Source organism: Bactrocera oleae, chromosome 3, assembly GCF_042242935.1.
Source record: "Bactrocera oleae isolate idBacOlea1 chromosome 3, idBacOlea1, whole genome shotgun sequence".
In the NCBI taxonomy this organism is placed as follows: Eukaryota; Metazoa; Arthropoda; class Insecta; order Diptera; family Tephritidae; genus Bactrocera; species Bactrocera oleae.
Window position 1 is genome coordinate 146,467 of NC_091537.1, and position 19,106 is coordinate 165,572.

Below are 19,106 nucleotides of genomic sequence, written 5' to 3' on the forward strand. Positions count from 1 at the left end.
ACCAAACTTTTAATTTTTGAAAATTATTCCGGTAATTAAAACTACTCCCGTTGCTGTTTATAATTTGTATTAGAATGCGAAAATATGATGCTATGGTTTTTGTATATTATAAGTATATAAATGAAATAATAAAGTAGCAAATTATTTAAACTAAAAAATAAATAAATAAATAATTAAAAAAACGTAAAGAAAATTACGCAAAATGCGGCCATCAAAATTTTTTGTTTATGTTGATTACAAGAAAAACAAAATTCCAAAAACTTTGACGTTATAATTAGCAACAACGACGTCTGAGTGCATTGACTATTGATTTAATGGCAGAAGATGTTTTCGGTATTGTTATAAAGAATTAAAAAAAAGGAACTTACGAAAGGTGCATGCATATGTCCTTGACCGGAATGGATCTGTTGATATTGGGGCGAAAGCACAACATGTGCAAAAGTTCCGTTCTCGTTAACATATTGCTGCATCATTTGTCCCTGCGGTACTTGTACCGGCACTGTTATCGATGGAGGGCGGTTTTGAGAAACCATTTGAACTGTTGCTGGACCTGCAAATAATTTACAAAACATAGCTCAAATATCAACTTAATTTACTTTGTTAACAAAAAGTACCAATATTATTTGTACTGGAGAGTGAAATGATGGCATTATTTTAGGAAATCCAAAATATTTTTTCCAACAATTGTTCTTTAAACACGATACGAGTTTCTTAGTAAAGTTTAAAGAGCATAAACACTTGTATTAGTATACAGCATTTTGGTGAAAAGAGTGGTGCACAATATGATTCTAAATGCCTACCAAATTTACTTTATTCATTTCTAGTCTGCATCTCAAAACTTCTGTTCATCAGCTTAGGCTCTTCTATTTCCTTTAATACCCCCTATTTGTCAGAATTAGATTTATTCAACCAATTTTTTTGAAAAGAAACATTCATTAGAAGATCTAGATCATATCAAAGGAAGTAGTTTGAAAACGAATAATAATAACCAATTATAATTTGTAAACTTAGTAGATGGTAACTAAACATGCATGTATAAAGAGAAAAAGAAATTTTAACTAACACTTAATAAATTGTTATGTGATCATATACCATACATACGAATACATAGACATATGTATGCCTAACATAGTCAAACACATTTGTACTCTCGCAGCATGTTGCTACAGAGAATAATAGTTTTGTTCACCTAACGGTTGTTTGTATTACCTAAAAGCAATCGAGATAACTAGATATAGGGTTATCTATACAAATATTATAAAAAGGAAATATTTGATTGTTTGTTTGTTTGAATTGAATAGGCTCCGAAACTACTTAACGGATTTGAAAAATTCTTTCACCGATGGGAAGCTACACTATCTCCGGTGTACATATGAGTATGATATATTATATTAAAAAAAATGTTATGGATCCGTACAATAATGTAACTTAATTAATTACATCGCGTGCGCTGCGAATACTATTAATTATAGGAGAAAATGATGTACTATGACTTTGCAGAACACATAATTATCTACAAAAATGTGGCGACAGCATATGTCTAACTTTTATACATAAGTATAGTTTTATTTTAATAAAAGAAAAGGGTTAAAATGCTGCCTCTGGAAAAATCCTTTATTTGTACCTCAGTATTAATCCTTATCAAAATTAATTACTTTATATTCAAGACTGATTCAATATCTTTAAATGACTTCATGAATTATTCAATTTGGACATTCCATTCGTAAGATATCACGAGTTTAAAGATGTAAGTATTAGAAAAAAGTCGCGTGGTGAGCGGTGACCCGCTCGGCTAGGCTGCAACATAATATGCGATGTAGGCATAATTGAGACACGGAAGGCGAGTCAGTGTCAAGAAATAAAGTGCAGTGCGGCTCAGTCGCCCAGTTGGTCCCCTACGAAGGGGTCGGGTGCAGAATTAAATATAAATAATATTAATTGCTTGATATTCACATCTCATCGTCTATATGAGGTCCTCATCTCGTAAGTGGCATGGCAAATGAACTGATCTGCTAGTATATGTATAAATGATGAGGCTGACAAGACGAGTTGAATTCCGAGTGACTCTCTGTCTGTCCGTGCAAGCGAAAACTTGAGCAAACATTGAGATATACAAGGTGCGTTCCAAAGTAAACAGGACTTTACAAAAAAAGACAGAACAAATAGTTTTATCGGCAAAATCAATTAATTTTATTCAAAATAATCTCCTTCTGCTGTAATACAGCTTTCTGCTCGGTCCAAAAGCATGTCGAACGAGTGTTTTAGGCCGCCAGTATGCCGGTGCAAGCCTTTTGAATGGCCTCCACGTCTGCATAACGTTTTCCTTTCATCGGCAAATGCATTTTTCCGAAAAGGTAGAAGTCGCACGGTGCCATATCAGATGAATACGGGGGGTGGTTGATTGTTAAAATGTGATATTTGGTCAAATAATCGGCCACAAGCGTCGATCGATAAGACGGCGCATTATCGTGCAACATACCACAACTTCTATCTTCGCGATATTCGGGTCGAACACGTCGAATACGGCGCACAAAACGCTTCAAAACTCCAAGGTAGAATACCGCATTAACGTTTTGGGCGGGTGGAACAAATTCTTTGTGGACAATACCCTTGGAATCATAAAAACCAATCAGCATTGTCTTCACTTTTGACTTCTCCAGGCGCGATTTTTTGGGTTTCGGCTTATTTCTCATTTATGTCCTCACGACCACTTTGAAAACGTTGAAAACACTCGTTCACTCTGCTACGGGATAGGCAATCATCGCCATAAACTTGTTTCATCAATTGAAACGTTTCGTTAAGTTTTACCAATAAAGGATAGCAGATTCTAACGCACTAGTCGACATATAGATGGGGCCACTAGAGTTTACTTTTTTACTGTTTACTTTGGAACGCACCTTGTATTGATGAAATTTGGTGCACATGTTCTTCGGCATCAAAGGGAGGTTGGTATTGCAGATGGGTACTAGTGGGCTATTGCCACATTCATAAAATGCCATTAGGCGAAAAGCTATAACTAAACTCCAAATCAAGACATAAAGCTGGAATGTGGTACAGGGAATCGCAGTCGTAAAAGGCACATGTTGGGCTGAAATTTTTTTAAAAGTGAGCATAGTCCCTAGTAGGTTTAATGTACATATCAACCAAATTGCTCAGGACAAATATTGTAGGAGTAACCACCAGATAAACGGCGATAATTTAACAAAAAAAATACGACAAGAACATTTACTTTTACAAACAAGATGATATGAAACAGCATTATAGGAGCTGGTATGAAAATTAGACATTAGGCGTGGCCTACCTTTAGTTGAAATCCTATATCTCAGGATCTGCCTAAACAAATTTCAATCAAATGCGGTACATAACATTATCTTGACATTCCCATATAACATAACGGTGGGAAAATAAGCGAAATCGGACTACATTCACGCTTACTTCCCATATAACACAATTTTAAATTACATATAATTCTTCCACTTTCCACAAATCAAGCACCAAAGGATATATTTGGATAAAACTTTGTAAAAATAGTGCCTTTATAATATATCTCCAGTCGAAATTTGGTTATAAACTAATCATAATTGTTCAAAACCCCAGATATAGAATATCAGTCTATAGGGTGTTCGAAAGTTTCTATAAATCACATATTAAGGTACCTAGGAAATTCCTTAAAAGAACTAAACACTCTCAACACACTACCCTTGATAACGGTATCAAATTTAATGACTGGGTTTATTGAAATACGGAAACCAGTGAAAAGGTGAATCACTTGTATATTCTTGATAGAATCTTAAAGAAAACCGGTGGAATTTAATAAGAAAATACGTTCTTATATATATTTATTCCCCTTCATTCATTTAATTTAATTTGATTTCATTATAACATAGTAAATGACGTCTGCTCTTTAACCGTTTGTTCTTGTATGCAAAGCAGGATTAACTACATACATATATATACATATGTACACTTAAGTCGGTGTCGTTATCAATCAAAAGCTCACGAAGACAATATCGACGCGAGGAGTTACAAGAAGGTAATGAAGTAGCAGACGAGACGGCGAGACACCTTTAGTTTTAAGTGAAGTCAAGCGGTCATTTAAATTTAACAAGCTGCACGTAAAGTTAGCATCAAAGTAAAACAACGATGAACGATACACGTTATACAATAACCATACGCACCTTACTACCTAAATAGGTAGACCTATATATGTATGTATAGATGTGTACGTGAGTACGTATATGCTTATATACATATTTTTGCACAGGAAAAGCTAAAGCGATAATCATGCAAGACCACCTTCAATTGTCGTGAAAAACACTAAAAATATATTATATATAAAGGCATGTATTTTATTTGCTTGTTCTCTTTTGTGAAAATAAAACCTATTAATTGAATAAAGTTAGTATTAACAAGTAGGAAAAACCAAACTTGAGTGTAACCCAGCAGCGGTATGCAAACATACTTGTATGTATAAAAAATGTCAATGTTTAGTAGTATAATTATTGTGTGGGGGTTAACTAAGTCATGTAAAAAACTCGCATTATTAAAGTGCTCTTTATATAATAAAGATTAGGCACTACTCTAAAAAATTTATTATTTTCCACCTTTAAAAAAGCATTTCGTGATGAAACATTTTTTTTTAGTCGTAGTCAGAAAGTTGTGACAATCATAATCAGACTTTGGAAAATGTTACTTACTGAATTATAATAGTAATTACTTTAAATTTCCCGAATTACATTCATTTGTAATATCAACCCAGCTGGAATACCAAAAAATATTTGTACCACGGATAACCCTATATCTCAATATTAAGTCAATTAATGTCTGCACTATGTACTGAGTTTCATTACGACAACTCAATTATTACTCGTGTTGTCGTATATCCGGGTGGACGAAGTGATAGGTAGGCTTATAGGCTTGATCACTTCAAGGTAATGAATGCGAGACAATTAAAGTTGTTGACGTCATCATAAGTGGACATGATTATTTAAGTGCCGTTGTAAATGCGAAAAGGAGAAATTCCCACTTCGTTAAAATGCATACATATGTATGTATGTCGGAATATTGTCTAAATGTATAGAACAAACGGTCTAACGCCCTCGGTGAAACCTGAAGCCTTAGAAACGATTATTTAAACGAAATAAAAAAATTCATTTCGAACACCTGCCCAAGTAGGATTTCTATCTTCAAGCTATTATAACCGGCAACGAATATATTATATGTACAATAGGATATGTGTACATATTCGTTGGTGTGGAAGTGTTTGCGCGTTTTAAAGCTCATTGAACTTCATATAATGATAAATTCTATATGAATATTTTAAAAATATATAATGCACATATCCATATATATATGGGTCATTCCATCGAACATTTACATTCAAACATTTTTTTTTGTGCTCTTTGAGACAAAATATTGGACACATACTTTTTTATTTCGACTCAATATGAAACATTTTGGAGTTATGAATTTTCAAAAAATCAACGCTCGAAAAAAGTACAAAAAATTTATGAATGTAAATTTTCGATCGAAAGACCGATACATATGTACATATATCATACATACATACATGTATAATACGTGAATTTATAATCCACTGACTGTATTTTTAATTAGTAAAGAGCCATTAGGAATGCCGTAAACTTTTGCGGCCTTTATTATCTTTTATATAATATTTTATTTACTATGATGCTCAAAACCCATATGCTCGGTTAGCTTACCGTAATCCGTTGACAATGCGCACATCGCTTGATGATGATGTGCGTGTTGTGGACACATGCTGTCGTGTGAATGCGGGGTAATGTAATACTCTGCCGGATAGAAATCGGCAGGATATTGTATATATAATTGACCAGGCGTGGAAGGTGCACGTTGAGCAGCAGTAGTTGTAGGGCCACTACTGACAGTGGAAGCGCCAGCACCGCTGGTGGGCGATTCGTTGGAAGATGCCCCAGGGTTGTTTCCGGTAGCTTGATTTGCTCCACCCCCGCTATTAACAATATATCCACTATCATGATTTTTTTCTTTCAAAAGTTGCTGAGAATGTTGAGTAGTTTGAGGTTGTTGAGAAGTTCCCGTATGAGCTTGTATTTGTAGTGATGCAGCCTGTGACTGTGTTGGTGGTTGCTGTACCTTTGGACCGTGAGACAGATGCATATGCTGTGGTGGTAAAGAGCCGAGGCCAGTCGCGGCTGTTAAATGTTGATGCATGGCAGCCACTAATGCAAATTGCTGTTGATGTTGCTGTGGATGATGTATAGCGCAGACTGGCTGTACAAGTTGCGCACTTTGAGGCGCACTAGATGTCTGCTGAATTAGAGGCGGTGATGCTGAAAGCGACGATGTTGAAATCTCCGAAGGTGAATGTTGTGGTGGTTGTTGTTTATGCTGCTGTTGTTGAATTGACATAGCAACTCCGTTAGGCTGTGATGGAGTCTGATGATGAACATGATGGGTAAAACTATGTTGCTGTGGAAGTTGATGTTGAGATGCGAGCGAAGGCAGATGTGCATATTGCGCCTGCTGCTGTTTCGCATGTGACTGTTGAACTTGTTGCTGCTGCTGTTGCGGGACAACCATTAACATATTATTGGTAGAGCGTTGCTGACGAACTTGACTTGTGTTATGATGTTGATGCTGATGATGTAAAAGCTGATGTTGGAATTGATGCTGTATTTGATTATGATGCGGTTCAAATGAGGAAGCATTACTATTTAGACTCGAAGTCGATGAAGAAGACGAGGAAATGTTCTTATTAAGAGCTCCGATACCAGCATTTTGTTGACCATTTTTATTAGAAATATTATTGGCGTATTGTAATTGATTATGCTGCGGAGGGTGTTGTTCCGGAGCAGCAGAGACATTTAAGCGAACCATGTCAACCGTTTAACTTACGGGCTGATATTTTGCTTATTAAGTTTTAATATATCTTAGTTTTGTTAATATTCATTATATTCATGCACTAAAGTTTTGAAGCTCATAAGTCAATAAAACTGATTATTTTTTGCGAAAAGTAAAATTTTAACAATATGGAAGACGTCAACATTTTAGCTGAAGCTTTTTACGTTAAGTATCTTCTCGACGGTGTTATATTATTATTTTTTAACATAACTATGGTTTTTTTATATTACTGACATAAATCAGTTAAACTTCTCGGGCAGTTTTGTTTAAATTCATTAAAATTGGGTATATAATATCTGAAAAGTAAGTTAAAAGTAAATACGAAATTTGTTTTCAATTTTAAGCATTGGACAACAAGCACTGCATTGATACTACTTCAACATTTTGTTATTATTATGCATTAGGAGGTGTTAAAGCCGAACCATTGAAATTAGTAGTAATCCGGTAGCTATATGAATTTTTTCAGCAGCACTAACAGGTGAATACCAAAAAATTCTTAAGATGATCAAGAAAATTAATAATAAAGCGGAAGCAACCTAAATGCAAATAAAATATTGTAATCAGGAAATGGTGTGGTTATATCATATTATAATTATTGATTTCTCCAAAATTATATAATCATATTATAATTATTGATTTCTCCAAAATTATATAATTATTCTGATAACTGATAACCAACAAACTATAATTTTGATTATTTGGGAGTCACATTTTAAGCTGTTAGGCCAGCATAGAGTACTTAAAAGGACTTTACTTTGACATTATATTCTACGAGAAAGGAGAAGGAAAATGTACATTAACAAAAAAAAAATTTTTGTTTGCACTTTTTGCTATTAGAACTTTCGCTTGAAGTCCAACTAGTGAAGTTAATCAGCATTGCACAAATCCACAGTGTTAATCAATTAGTTCACAAGTGGTTTCGGTTAATAATTCAACTACAGCTTTGTTGAATCATTTTAAATAGCATGAAACTGGTATCCGGCCAAAAAATACCTGTTGAATGTTTGAGGAAAAGACATACAGATGGATGACCCATCGTACAAGTACAAGAAATGTTAAAATTGTACAGATTTCTGCAAATTGATTTTAATATAGACCAAAAGTAAGAAGTAATATCTTAGCTTGTTTCTATAAAAATCTGTATTCATTGTTTTTATACTGCATGGCTGAGCTAAACCGCCTTGACCAGAATGACCAGAATTTTTACACACTGGTATTTTAAATTTACATGTGTATGGTCATATGTATGTCCGAATTATACTATATCTAGGTACATACACAGTTGTGCTCATTATTTCATGCTTTTTTGTGCTTTCGCTGTTAGAACTGTAAATACGATACATATAATACATATTTCATACATGTATACGTGTAATTTGTTTGTACATTCATATGTAAGTATGTACATATATCTACATATAAAGTATGTGTGGGATAAATATCGTTTGCAGAAGTCTGCCGACAAAACGTTCGTTTACTCGTGTTCCGCTGAAGTTTTTGCTTTTTGTTCAATGCTCATCGAATCTGGATACCACACAAATGCGCCACACGTTTGCAATTTTTTATGTACTCATGTACGACATATATATGTATTGTATATTTAAATAAAATCAACAGAAACTACGCTTACACTGGCTACTTCGTTACATATCTTATACTTACTTATTGGTATGTATATGTGAAAATACATACTTATGTATGTGCGAAGAAATAATTACATACAAGTATGTACATATTTTACTCTCAGCTACCTCATAGGAATACTTTGCACCAGCAACATCAATTTTTAGTCGAAAATTTATACTATTTTATTAAATTCGATGTAGATATCGAGAATCAAATATAACAATAATAGATGGTGGGTGGACATTGACATACTCGCATAATTTTTTATACTTTTTATGCACGTTTCTAGCGACTCAATGTACTACAACTTTCATCAATTTCCACTTCGACACAATATATTAACGAATTTTAATAAATAGTGAATTGGAAAAACTGCAGTTATTTTTGAATAAATGCAATAGGAACCATTTCAATAATCGTGATAGATAATAACAAAAAATTAAAGACTACCAAACAAATATGTAATTTGGGTCGGATTTAGAAACCGTCTCAGGATTTTGCATAGCATTGCAAATTAACATATAACCAATGTTACCATACTAACATATTTTGCAAACGAAGGAAAATAAAATAAAACAGAAAGATGATACCCCAAATTTAAAAACCATAATCGTTGTTGGACAATAATACATTTTTAAATATTTTTCTTCACTTGAAAACCCCGTTGTGGGACAAACCAGGGTTATTTTTTTGAATCGCGGCCGAAGGCCCCCAAGTTCAAAAAGGAGTTCTACGCGAAAAAAATGGGTACATCGGTGTTGGATCGACAAGGGTTATTTTTTTTAAGCTAAATTTTTTAACAACACAAAAAGAAGTTCTACGCGATAAAATAATATTGTCATAGAGGATATAACATCATCTTTAAAATTAATCTACTCTAACGGATATTACTACTGCTTCTTTTAAAACAAAATACAAACAGTTTGCAGTCCTTATTTCTTTCAGTTCATTTAAAAAACATGTCGAAGGTAACACAGGTTATTTGTCATTTTGCAACCTTTGTTATTGTGTGAATTAATAAAATTGAACAATAACTTAAATATTGAATTTACGCTACTTCTGCTCTATATAATGTAAAATAAACGTATAAAAACAAATTAGTTAAATGTTAGTGGATATAAAAGTGAAAAATATAAGTGTAAAATTCATTTTAAATCGAAAGAATCGTACCTTAAATATTTGAAATTTTCAACTTTAAACGCAAATGTATATATTCTTGAACTGGAGGATCTCCTGTATCCGCCCTTACTCATTATATTCCCGGATTCATGGGCCGGTATTCTAAAGCTTTCCCAATAATTTAACCGCTCCAATGCGCGGTTTATTACATACGTATATATATATATATAATATATTATATAATCAATGCCGCCACAATAAAAATTATGTTATAAAGTGTTTGAAAATCGATAAAAACAAACTAAAAGGAAAATTAAAGACACAATTTTTATCTGGCTATTTAATGGAATGTGGATACTTTCCACTGAGGAATTTATATTGATCTTTCATTCATTCATAGTATGTATTTGTATACATACATGTGTAAGGAGCAGTAATCATATATCATATGTCATGGATATACATATCTCATTCGTTTCTTATTATAATTAATGTTTACAAGGTTTATAGTTATACATACATATCACATGTATAAAGGCAATTTAGAATAATGGAAAGTTACAATACAAAAAAACGAATGATACATGTATGCATGTAGATATATTAAGACAACGTTATTCACAGCTTTATTGGACTTTAGCAAATTTCTTCAAGTTAAGTTTCTTTTTACTTTCAGCTCGATTTTTAAAAGAGGTTATTTACCCTGGTTTTCACTAAATTCAAGCACCCTTCGGTCAATCAACGGCTAAACTTCCGATTAGCTCACCCCACCGATTTACTTGAAAATTTACAGAGAGTTTTCTTAGGTTATTAGAATGAAAGTCCCATGAGTTTTTTTTTTGCGCAAATTAAAAAAAAATTTTTTTTGAAACAAACTCAACTCCTTTTTGTATTGACGGCCTTCGGCCGCGCTTCAAAAAAATAACCCTGGTCGGTCCAACACCGCGGTGTTCGTAATTCAATCGCGTCAAACTCCTTTCTGCAGTGGCGACCTTCGGCCGCGCTTTCAAAAATATAACCCTGGTCGGTCCAACACCTCGGTGTTCATAATTCAATTGCGTCAAACTTCTTTCCGCACCAAAAAAAAGTAATGTTAAAGAAAGTATATCACTCTCTTTAAACTTCATTTTCTATAACGGATTATAACGGATATTGTTACAACTAAACAAAGTACCGTTTCTTTTTTTTTAGTTTTTTTTTTTCCGCCAAAAAACAACCATTGGAAATTGTTTATAACCATATATAGAAGCTCTGTGTGAATTTTCAAGTAAATCGGTGGGGTGAGCTAATCGCAAGTTTAGCCCAATCAACACTCACTTAATTTCTTTAATTCATTTTTAACTCTTTTTATCACAACAACTTAAAAATTCATTTGCAAACTTATGTACATGCTAGTTTGATTGCCAATATGGGCCTTTTTTCCACAGCTTACACTGGCACATTTTCTCTCTGCGTAAGTATGTATGTAATAACATCAGATATGTAGTTGGTTTTTCGAATATAATAATTTTTTAAACATTTATTATGTATATATGCACAAAAATATTTTTTAATTTATATTGAAATGATAGTGCTATCGATGTTATTTTTTACCACTCTCTGTTGTTTAGGATTTCCACTTTGAGTTGAGCATTTTTTACCACTACTACTTTACACAATTCTCATACCGGAAACAACAATTGAATTCGTGAATTCTGCAATCTGTCGCTCTGTCGGTGTTTCTCGCGTATGATATATCTGCATTCATACATACTATGTAGCCTGAGTGGCGAGTTAGTCGCTCCAACCACACGTTAAGCGGGGCACAATAAATTTTTGTATAGTATTATATTTTTGTTACGACTTTGTACCGCGCCCTGCGTCTATTTGTCGAACGTTTAGAAAATGAACTAAGTGAATCCCCTGTTCCAAGCTAAGAAAGCGAAGAGGGCAAATACTTTCGAGCGTTTGTACAACTGTGGTATGTAATAAAACATGTGTATGTAGATACGTACATACGCATACATATATATTTATACATATATTCTTGGAAACAACTCCGTCTGCGACAGGCGTCTTGCATTCTATATAATTTTGAAATATTTTTCGTTTTATTTTATCTGCGCGAATACGTACATATACATATGTATATGTATAATTTTCAGTACATATGTATGTACATCTTTTTACATACTTAAAGTTTATAGTATACATATGCACACATAATATTGCATTTTTCGATTGTTAGCTTACACTATAGTATTTTCATTCACTTTTTTTAATTCTTCACAATTTCTACAATTTGAAACTTCCACGAGCACACAATGACGGTATCTGAAAAGTATCACACGTCACTGAAATTCAATTTTTATTTTCTTGTTCGCTTTAACCGAAACTGGAATTCCTCGTGCAAATTCTTTTGCTCGATAATTCGCCCGTTTATTGCAGTTCTCAATTTAGTTTATGCTGCCAATTCGCAAATATGCAGAAAGTTGTGAGAACCAATTTATTTCATGCGAATCACTTTACTATTTTTTCACCTCACTCTATTAATGAAAATTGTATAAAATCAAATTTTTATTGCCAATGGACTGGAGCATGTACGTATATTCCTCGATTTACAATTAATATACACATATGTATAACTTAAATTGTCTGAAATTATACATTTTACAGCAAATGTCAATATATACATGCATATATATATATATATTATATTTGAATATTTATATATACGAGTATATATTATATACATATATTAACGTAAATCTATTTGAAGAGGAGTGTGTGTATATTTTATTGTATTTAAATAATATGATCTTAGTGAAAAAATTACACTACGACACCGCTTACTAAGTTCGACTAAACTATTCGATTTGAATGTTAGAATCACACTATTCATGTCAGACTTCAGCGCTCCACTTTGGTACGTCTTTCTACCGAGCGAGCAATGAACATTCACTCAACTGCCACATCCACTAGACTCCACAATCAATCCACCGAAGTCAGCTACATACGAACAAATGAACGAATGAACATACAGATATCCACCAAACCAGACCAACCATCCAGTTAACTCATTGCGTTGAGGCAGTCCAGTAGACCGGTCGATAGCTCCGCTATCACTTCTAACGCTTTCCGCACACTTGTTTCTTATACACTCTTAGTTGTCTTGTGATAATATGCACGGGACATCGAGAGTACTCGTTCATTTATAAAAGAGAATTCGACAAAATGAGCGTATATGAACCTAAATAAACTCGGTAAATTGTTGGAACGGCAAAAGTGTGGCAGCCGAACCTGTTTTCTTTGTTGCGGGCAACAAGACTTCAGTACCGCATATTTTTTTATTGGAATGCACTGTAATGGAATTTTCGGTGTTTCAACTGGAAATTATTCTTGGGTAGCTGCTGTTCACTCCCAATCTCTGTCATCTTGTATAAACATATGTACATATGCACCTATCTACATACTTACATATGTATGTATGGTATTTACTTTGCTTCCATTGTGCTTTCAAAGCATGATTGTATTACAATTTGTATAAAGAGGATATAATGATTTATGATTTTCATAATTTGGCTATTTTGTATTAAACAAGATTTAGTTTCGATTTTGAAATATTGTTTTATATTGATTTTTCAGAGCGGGCATACATACATAAGTAAAAGATAACATTTCACCCATGGCACGCTTTATTTTACCTACATACGCACATACATATAAGTATCTTAAAAAATTAAATGTAATTTTTGTATACATACAAGTACATACATACATATGTATCTATTTTTGATATTTTAAGGAGCGGGTTGATTTGAGAGCATAAATGTGAATACTCATCCACCTAAAGCCCCAGAACGAGTTAACTGACTCAAAATCAAACTTATGAGAGCGCTGTGAGTATGAAAACTCATCATCATAGGATTTTCCAATTTCTTTTCGTATCAAAGCTGCAGGTTCTTTTTGCTTTCTCCGAAACAGTATTACCATATTCGACATTTTAAAATATTTACAATAGTTTAGAACTAATAAATTATTTAAACACTATTTTTTTCAAATATGATATTATTATCCAACAAAGTTGATATCTAGAATGACACTGCGATTACAGCGATTTTACTACTTTCAGAACCTTTTTTGTCACTTTTTTTCTGTGTCTTCAAATGGAGCCGTTTTTCCATGATTTTGTTTTTCAAACATACCTATGACGGTATAAAATAGTTGCTGTTGATGGTACGAAACTATATGGCTAAGTTTTTAATTAACACTCTCGGGATGAATGCCCATTTTTATAAGCAATTTTAGCTTGAAGACAAACGTGTTAGCACGTTTTTCGATTAGTATCGATAACATTAATATCTGCTGATAAAATATTTAATAGATCTCTTATACCTGCTTAAATAAGAATTATATCGAAGTCGAAGCATTATTTGATTATAACCTGTATCGATAATTGATTTTGAAAATACAACGAGGGGTCTGAAAATGTGATTTATAATTGCAACTGGGCACTACTTCTACAATTTTATCTGGAGTTTCAATTAATTTGTGTCAACTAATTGTTGAATTCCAAAGTGTATTTTAATAAATATTTAGGTACAATATTTACATATGTGCATATATCCAAATAATTCATGAGATAAAATATTTAGTACATTCTGAATAGTCTCATAAAGTTTAAGCACATTCACGGAGCTTTTGCAGTTTTATGTTTCTGTTGGTAACATTTTACATAATTTTCACTGCTGCAACTAAGTTTTTTATGTGGCTACTACAAAGATCCACTGTGTGGCGAAATAATATGAAATGGAATAGTTCATTCTCGAACACTGCTACAAGCTATTCCTTAACAGTTTTTTAAAGGTATTTATGACCTAAGACTTGTATATCATTCTACATAATTTAAAAATAATCTTAAGAAACACATTTAAACTTCTGATATAAGATGCATTCTAGAAAATGAGCAGAGTGTACTTATAGATACATATATATAAGTACTTACAATATACGAATTTGACACCGGATGCCAGTTAAGGAGGAAACACTATACTATACCTAATTGATATAAACTCAACCAAAGGGGCTCAATTTAAAATATTGGGTATATGAGGAAAAAGCCAATCAAACAATCGGAAGGCATTATACGCGTATTAGGGATATGATGTTTAGAAGATTACATTATGTTCAATAATACATGTGCACTTGATATCATTAAAATATCACACCTCTAGTCCAACATAAACAGTTTAAAGTCAGATGGATATCCGGGTATATTGGAGATAGGAAATGGTCTGGACCGATTAACTATTGAAATTCCTTAAATATACTCAAAAACATGTTTCCATGCAATTTATGAAGATTTATCGCACACTGGCTGGTATATTCGGCGATTTCGTACAATTTCGGCGTCAAACTATATTAATAGACATTCATTTAACGTACGCCCATTATCCATTAACTTTCAAACCACAGATTCTTCTCCATTTATCGACGCCCTGTACCAAATTACAGTTTGTATTATAATTTTTCATTTTGGTTGCCAATGAATACGTGTATCAAGTTTCATCGCGCTATCTCAATTTTTAATCAAGATATCTCGTTTACGAACGGGTCGACTGTCACACGGTATACAACTTGCCTCGATTCTTTTTCTATCTCGACTAGTTTTAGGTATTACAAACAAATAACATAAAATATATCAAAAAACATAAGCAGTTATCCAATTATAAAATATGATGGGTAAACGTGCACTATATTTATGTGAATTCCGCAATGAGTCAATTTGACAATTTATGCATCACCAATGTATTGTACTTTCGCAAACGACATTGTTCAGCATACTTGTACAACTACTTTGCTCAAAATATGCCACGTGAATAAGAAATATTCATGGTAAACGGTTGAAAATGTACACAGAAGTATATAAAGTAGCAATAAAGCGTTCGCTTACCTCGATGAAGTTTGCCTTTGCCAGAAATGTTTAGTATAATGCCTGAATCAAATTTTTGCTGTTGCTGTTGCTGGTGATAATGCGCCTGAGGTTGTTGAAGCTGTTGTTGGTGACGTAGTTGATGATTTTGGGTTTGATTATGATTTTGATTCTTTGCTTTTGCGTTTTGTACTAACTGATGATTGGTCGTACTGACTTTCGCCACTGGAACAGTGGTTAATGTTAGCGGTCGAGTTTGATTTTGTAGTGTATTCTGATACTGCTTGGAATGTAAAGACTGCGAAATGTTACTCCGTGTAGAGCTGAGGGTTGCTTGATTAAATGGCACACATTGTGGATTGACTACGGTCTCCACTGATGCTGCATTTAAAGCTGCGTGACCATGCGTTGGACAGAAAGTGTGTAGTTCTCCATGTGGGTCGATAAAAAAAGGTGCTGCCTCTAAAAGTGGCCACGGAGTGGATCCATTACCAACCGTGGTTACTGTGGCTGAAGTGGTGCATGGTTGCTGCCGCTGTCCAAAAGTTCTACTGGCGTCGGCTACTAGAGTTGGAGTAGCTAGTGAAATCAACTGAACCGGGTACAGTTGAGCTTGCTGCGTCGGATTGGCGACGGCCACGGGCAAGGCGCTTGTTTGGATTGCAACAGCAACTGAACTGGGAGCACTGTTCAGATGAGTTTGCGATATATTTCCCAATTCATCGCAATGTTGAGAATGTTCGTTAGAGGATATTACAAAATTGTGGACCTGTTGTAAATTTTGTATCAATGATGAGCAGTAGTGTTGATGTTGAAAATAATTTTTGAAATAGCTTGGTTGAACCGTTGGTAAGACTTGCAGCTGCTGTTGTTGTAAGTTAGTTTTATGCACAGTAGTTGTAGTTGCTAATTGTTGTGGGCGCGATAGCTGCGGTTTAGGCAGTTGTGGCTCTTGTTGGTAATAAATCGCTGTCTGCTCATAGGCATACATTGATGACGAGGCAGTAGTTGTGGATGAAGTTGGTTGTGATTTTTTTTTTGCTGGATGAAATGATGGGGCCAATGGCGTGAGTTTTGATTTTAGAGCTTTCAGTGCTAATGCCATAGATGGTGTGGAATTTTGGATTGTTGACATCGATTGTTCTTTACTGCGTTTTAATGACTCAGTTTGGGCATGAGATTCAATTGAAACTGAATCAGTTGTATCAATCGTAGTTAATATTTGCTTGTTATTTTCGGGGGGATGTATCTTTGATCTATTTAAAATTTGAGTTTTTCCTTTGGAGTAACCTTTGTTATTATTGTTATCCAAAGTCTCATGTAAGTTCATATTCGCATATTCGGAATTCAATGGTAAAGGCTCAATAACTAATTCACCAGAACAATATATATTTTTCTCGTCATTATCGTTACTAGAATGGTGCGCATCTAAATTAAATGATGACGCAACAGGTAAATCTGGTTGCTCTTGATTCTGTACTATTGAATGACGTTCATTATTAATAATTTGATAACTTTCACCGATAAATGCCACCAACTCTCGACAAGATAAGTTCATTTCTTTATTTTGATCTTTGTTTTCCTCTTCCGTATCTTTCCAAGGACTATCACATTTCATTTCCTCACCATGTTTACAAAAACTTTCATTTGCACAATCTATAACATGTTCTATTATCCGGAAATTGTCATAGTCAATAATGCGTTCTTGATACGTGCAATTTGCTAAAGTTTGGTCACAATCAATATTAAATTGTGTTGCATCATTACAAGTACATTCAACAGATTCCAGAAATTTTTCAGTATTAGAATGTGTTTTGCATCCAAAAATATTATCAGAATTTATAACAGATTGCTCAACTCCCAAAATACTAACCGGTTTCTTAAAAGCATTATCGCATTCAGTGAGACTTTTTGTTTCAGTGTCATCACTACTTCTACTACATTCACTCTTCATGCCTATAAAGTCCATTTCCCTGAATAAGAAATAGTTCTCTTCTTCCAGCACATCCTTCTCACTGTCGTTTTCACGTTTTCTATCCAGTGCAATTGCAATAATTCCTTCGCTTTCGTCGCAGATCTCATTAAACATTGAGCTCTGCTTTCGTGTTTTTGAAGACAAAAAATCCTTCTGATTGTTGTGCTCTTCCCTAAGTTCAGCGTTTACTCCTTGCTGTTCGTGTACTTTTTTTGTCAAAAATACTTGCCCTGTGTTACACATAGTATCAGTCTGAGTGCTATTATCAGCGCATTGCATCCTTGTCAATCCGACGGCTGTAACAATTCTTTTTGAGCATTCATCCTTATCATCACAGCTAAGTGATCTAGCTAAAGTAACAGATGGTGTATGAAATATTTGTACAAAAGGCAAATTGGATCTAAGCGACTGGTTCCGAATGGTTGATATCGGAATCGCTGAGAGTGCTTTTGTAGGTTTTGAAGAGCGTAGCATCACTTTAGAGTTTGGCGTATTCTTTGATACTTTAGCTTTTACAATATTCGTATTTTTCGCGAAAAAAGACGACCGATGATCTGTGATTACGGTCTGCGATGAATCAATAGTGTGAGATGACGCAGCGATAGCGGACATTTGGGTGCTTACGACGGTGGCCGCCATATGTTTGAAATGCAAATTAAGTAGTCGCTTCTGCGACTGGCCCTAAGTTTCTACATTATAATATGAAACCATGCGATCTTGGTGCTTGTATAATAGTTCAACATTCTTTATATGCATTCAGGCGAGTTAAACTTAATTCCTTTTTATTGATCTTTTTTAATTGTATCCTTTGTGACTTTCTTGCTTATAGTTTAAATGAATTTATACTGGCAAAATAAAATTAGTCATTTACATTTAGATTTAATACTTTTCCACCACTACCATTTTCGATTTATAATAATAAAAACCATATTTAAATTTGCTTGTATGCATATCGATGTTCTGTTGCCAATGCGTCTGAAATAAGTAAATGAAGAAAAAATTTATGTATACATATGTATGTACTTATATCTATATATACAACAAATCCGTCGATGAATCTTCAATCAATATGTTTCTACGTATGAATACATTGTGCTACATTTGCACCAGAAGCACATTATTTATTCTTACCTTTGATAATTTGCATTATTCAAATATTCACCGTTATATATTTAATTACGCCCATCTTTTTTTACAGACCCTCCTTTAAATGTAACATGTAACGTGCATGTACTAATGTATATATTCTAAAAAATACTATTTTGTAAATATCTATGTACATATATGTGCATATGCGAAAATTTACTTTAATTTCGACAATAACCACGAACTTTTTATTTTATACACCTCAAATAAATGTTTCGGAGAATAAAAAAGGTATAAATATTATAAATACCAGTAGTACTTTGAGATATAAAATTATGTCACACTTACCAATGTTTATTTTGCACATATGATAGTACATACATACATATGTATATAAGTAAGTAAAAAACAATTTATATTTATAAATAATAGTAAAAACTATATCAAAAGTTAGCACAATTTATATCAAAAAAACTATTTTACTGTGAA

The 19,106-nt window shown here is 33.5% G+C and overlaps 1 protein-coding gene across 6 annotated transcripts in view; it reads right to left on the reverse strand.

Annotated features, from left to right (window-relative positions):
- mtgo (miles to go) overlaps nucleotides 1-18,412 on the reverse strand; it is a 30,429-nt gene extending 12,017 nt beyond the window's left edge. For 4 of the 6 annotated variants that reach the window (XM_014230975.3, XM_014230974.3, XM_014230973.3 and 1 more), the window contains exons 1-2: nucleotides 15,578-18,412; nucleotides 369-550 (exon numbers count right to left, since the gene is read on the reverse strand). In XM_014230975.3, coding sequence (XP_014086450.2) covers nucleotides 369-550; nucleotides 15,578-18,170 — 2,775 coding nt within the window. In that variant the 5' untranslated portion in view covers nucleotides 18,171-18,412. Of the gene's footprint in view, nucleotides 1-368; nucleotides 551-5,720; nucleotides 7,197-12,460; nucleotides 12,814-15,577 lie in introns of those variants that run through there. The other 2 variants (XM_014230976.3, XM_070106858.1) reach the window with 2 other exon arrangements.
- Nucleotides 18,413-19,106: the final 694 nt, after the last annotated feature.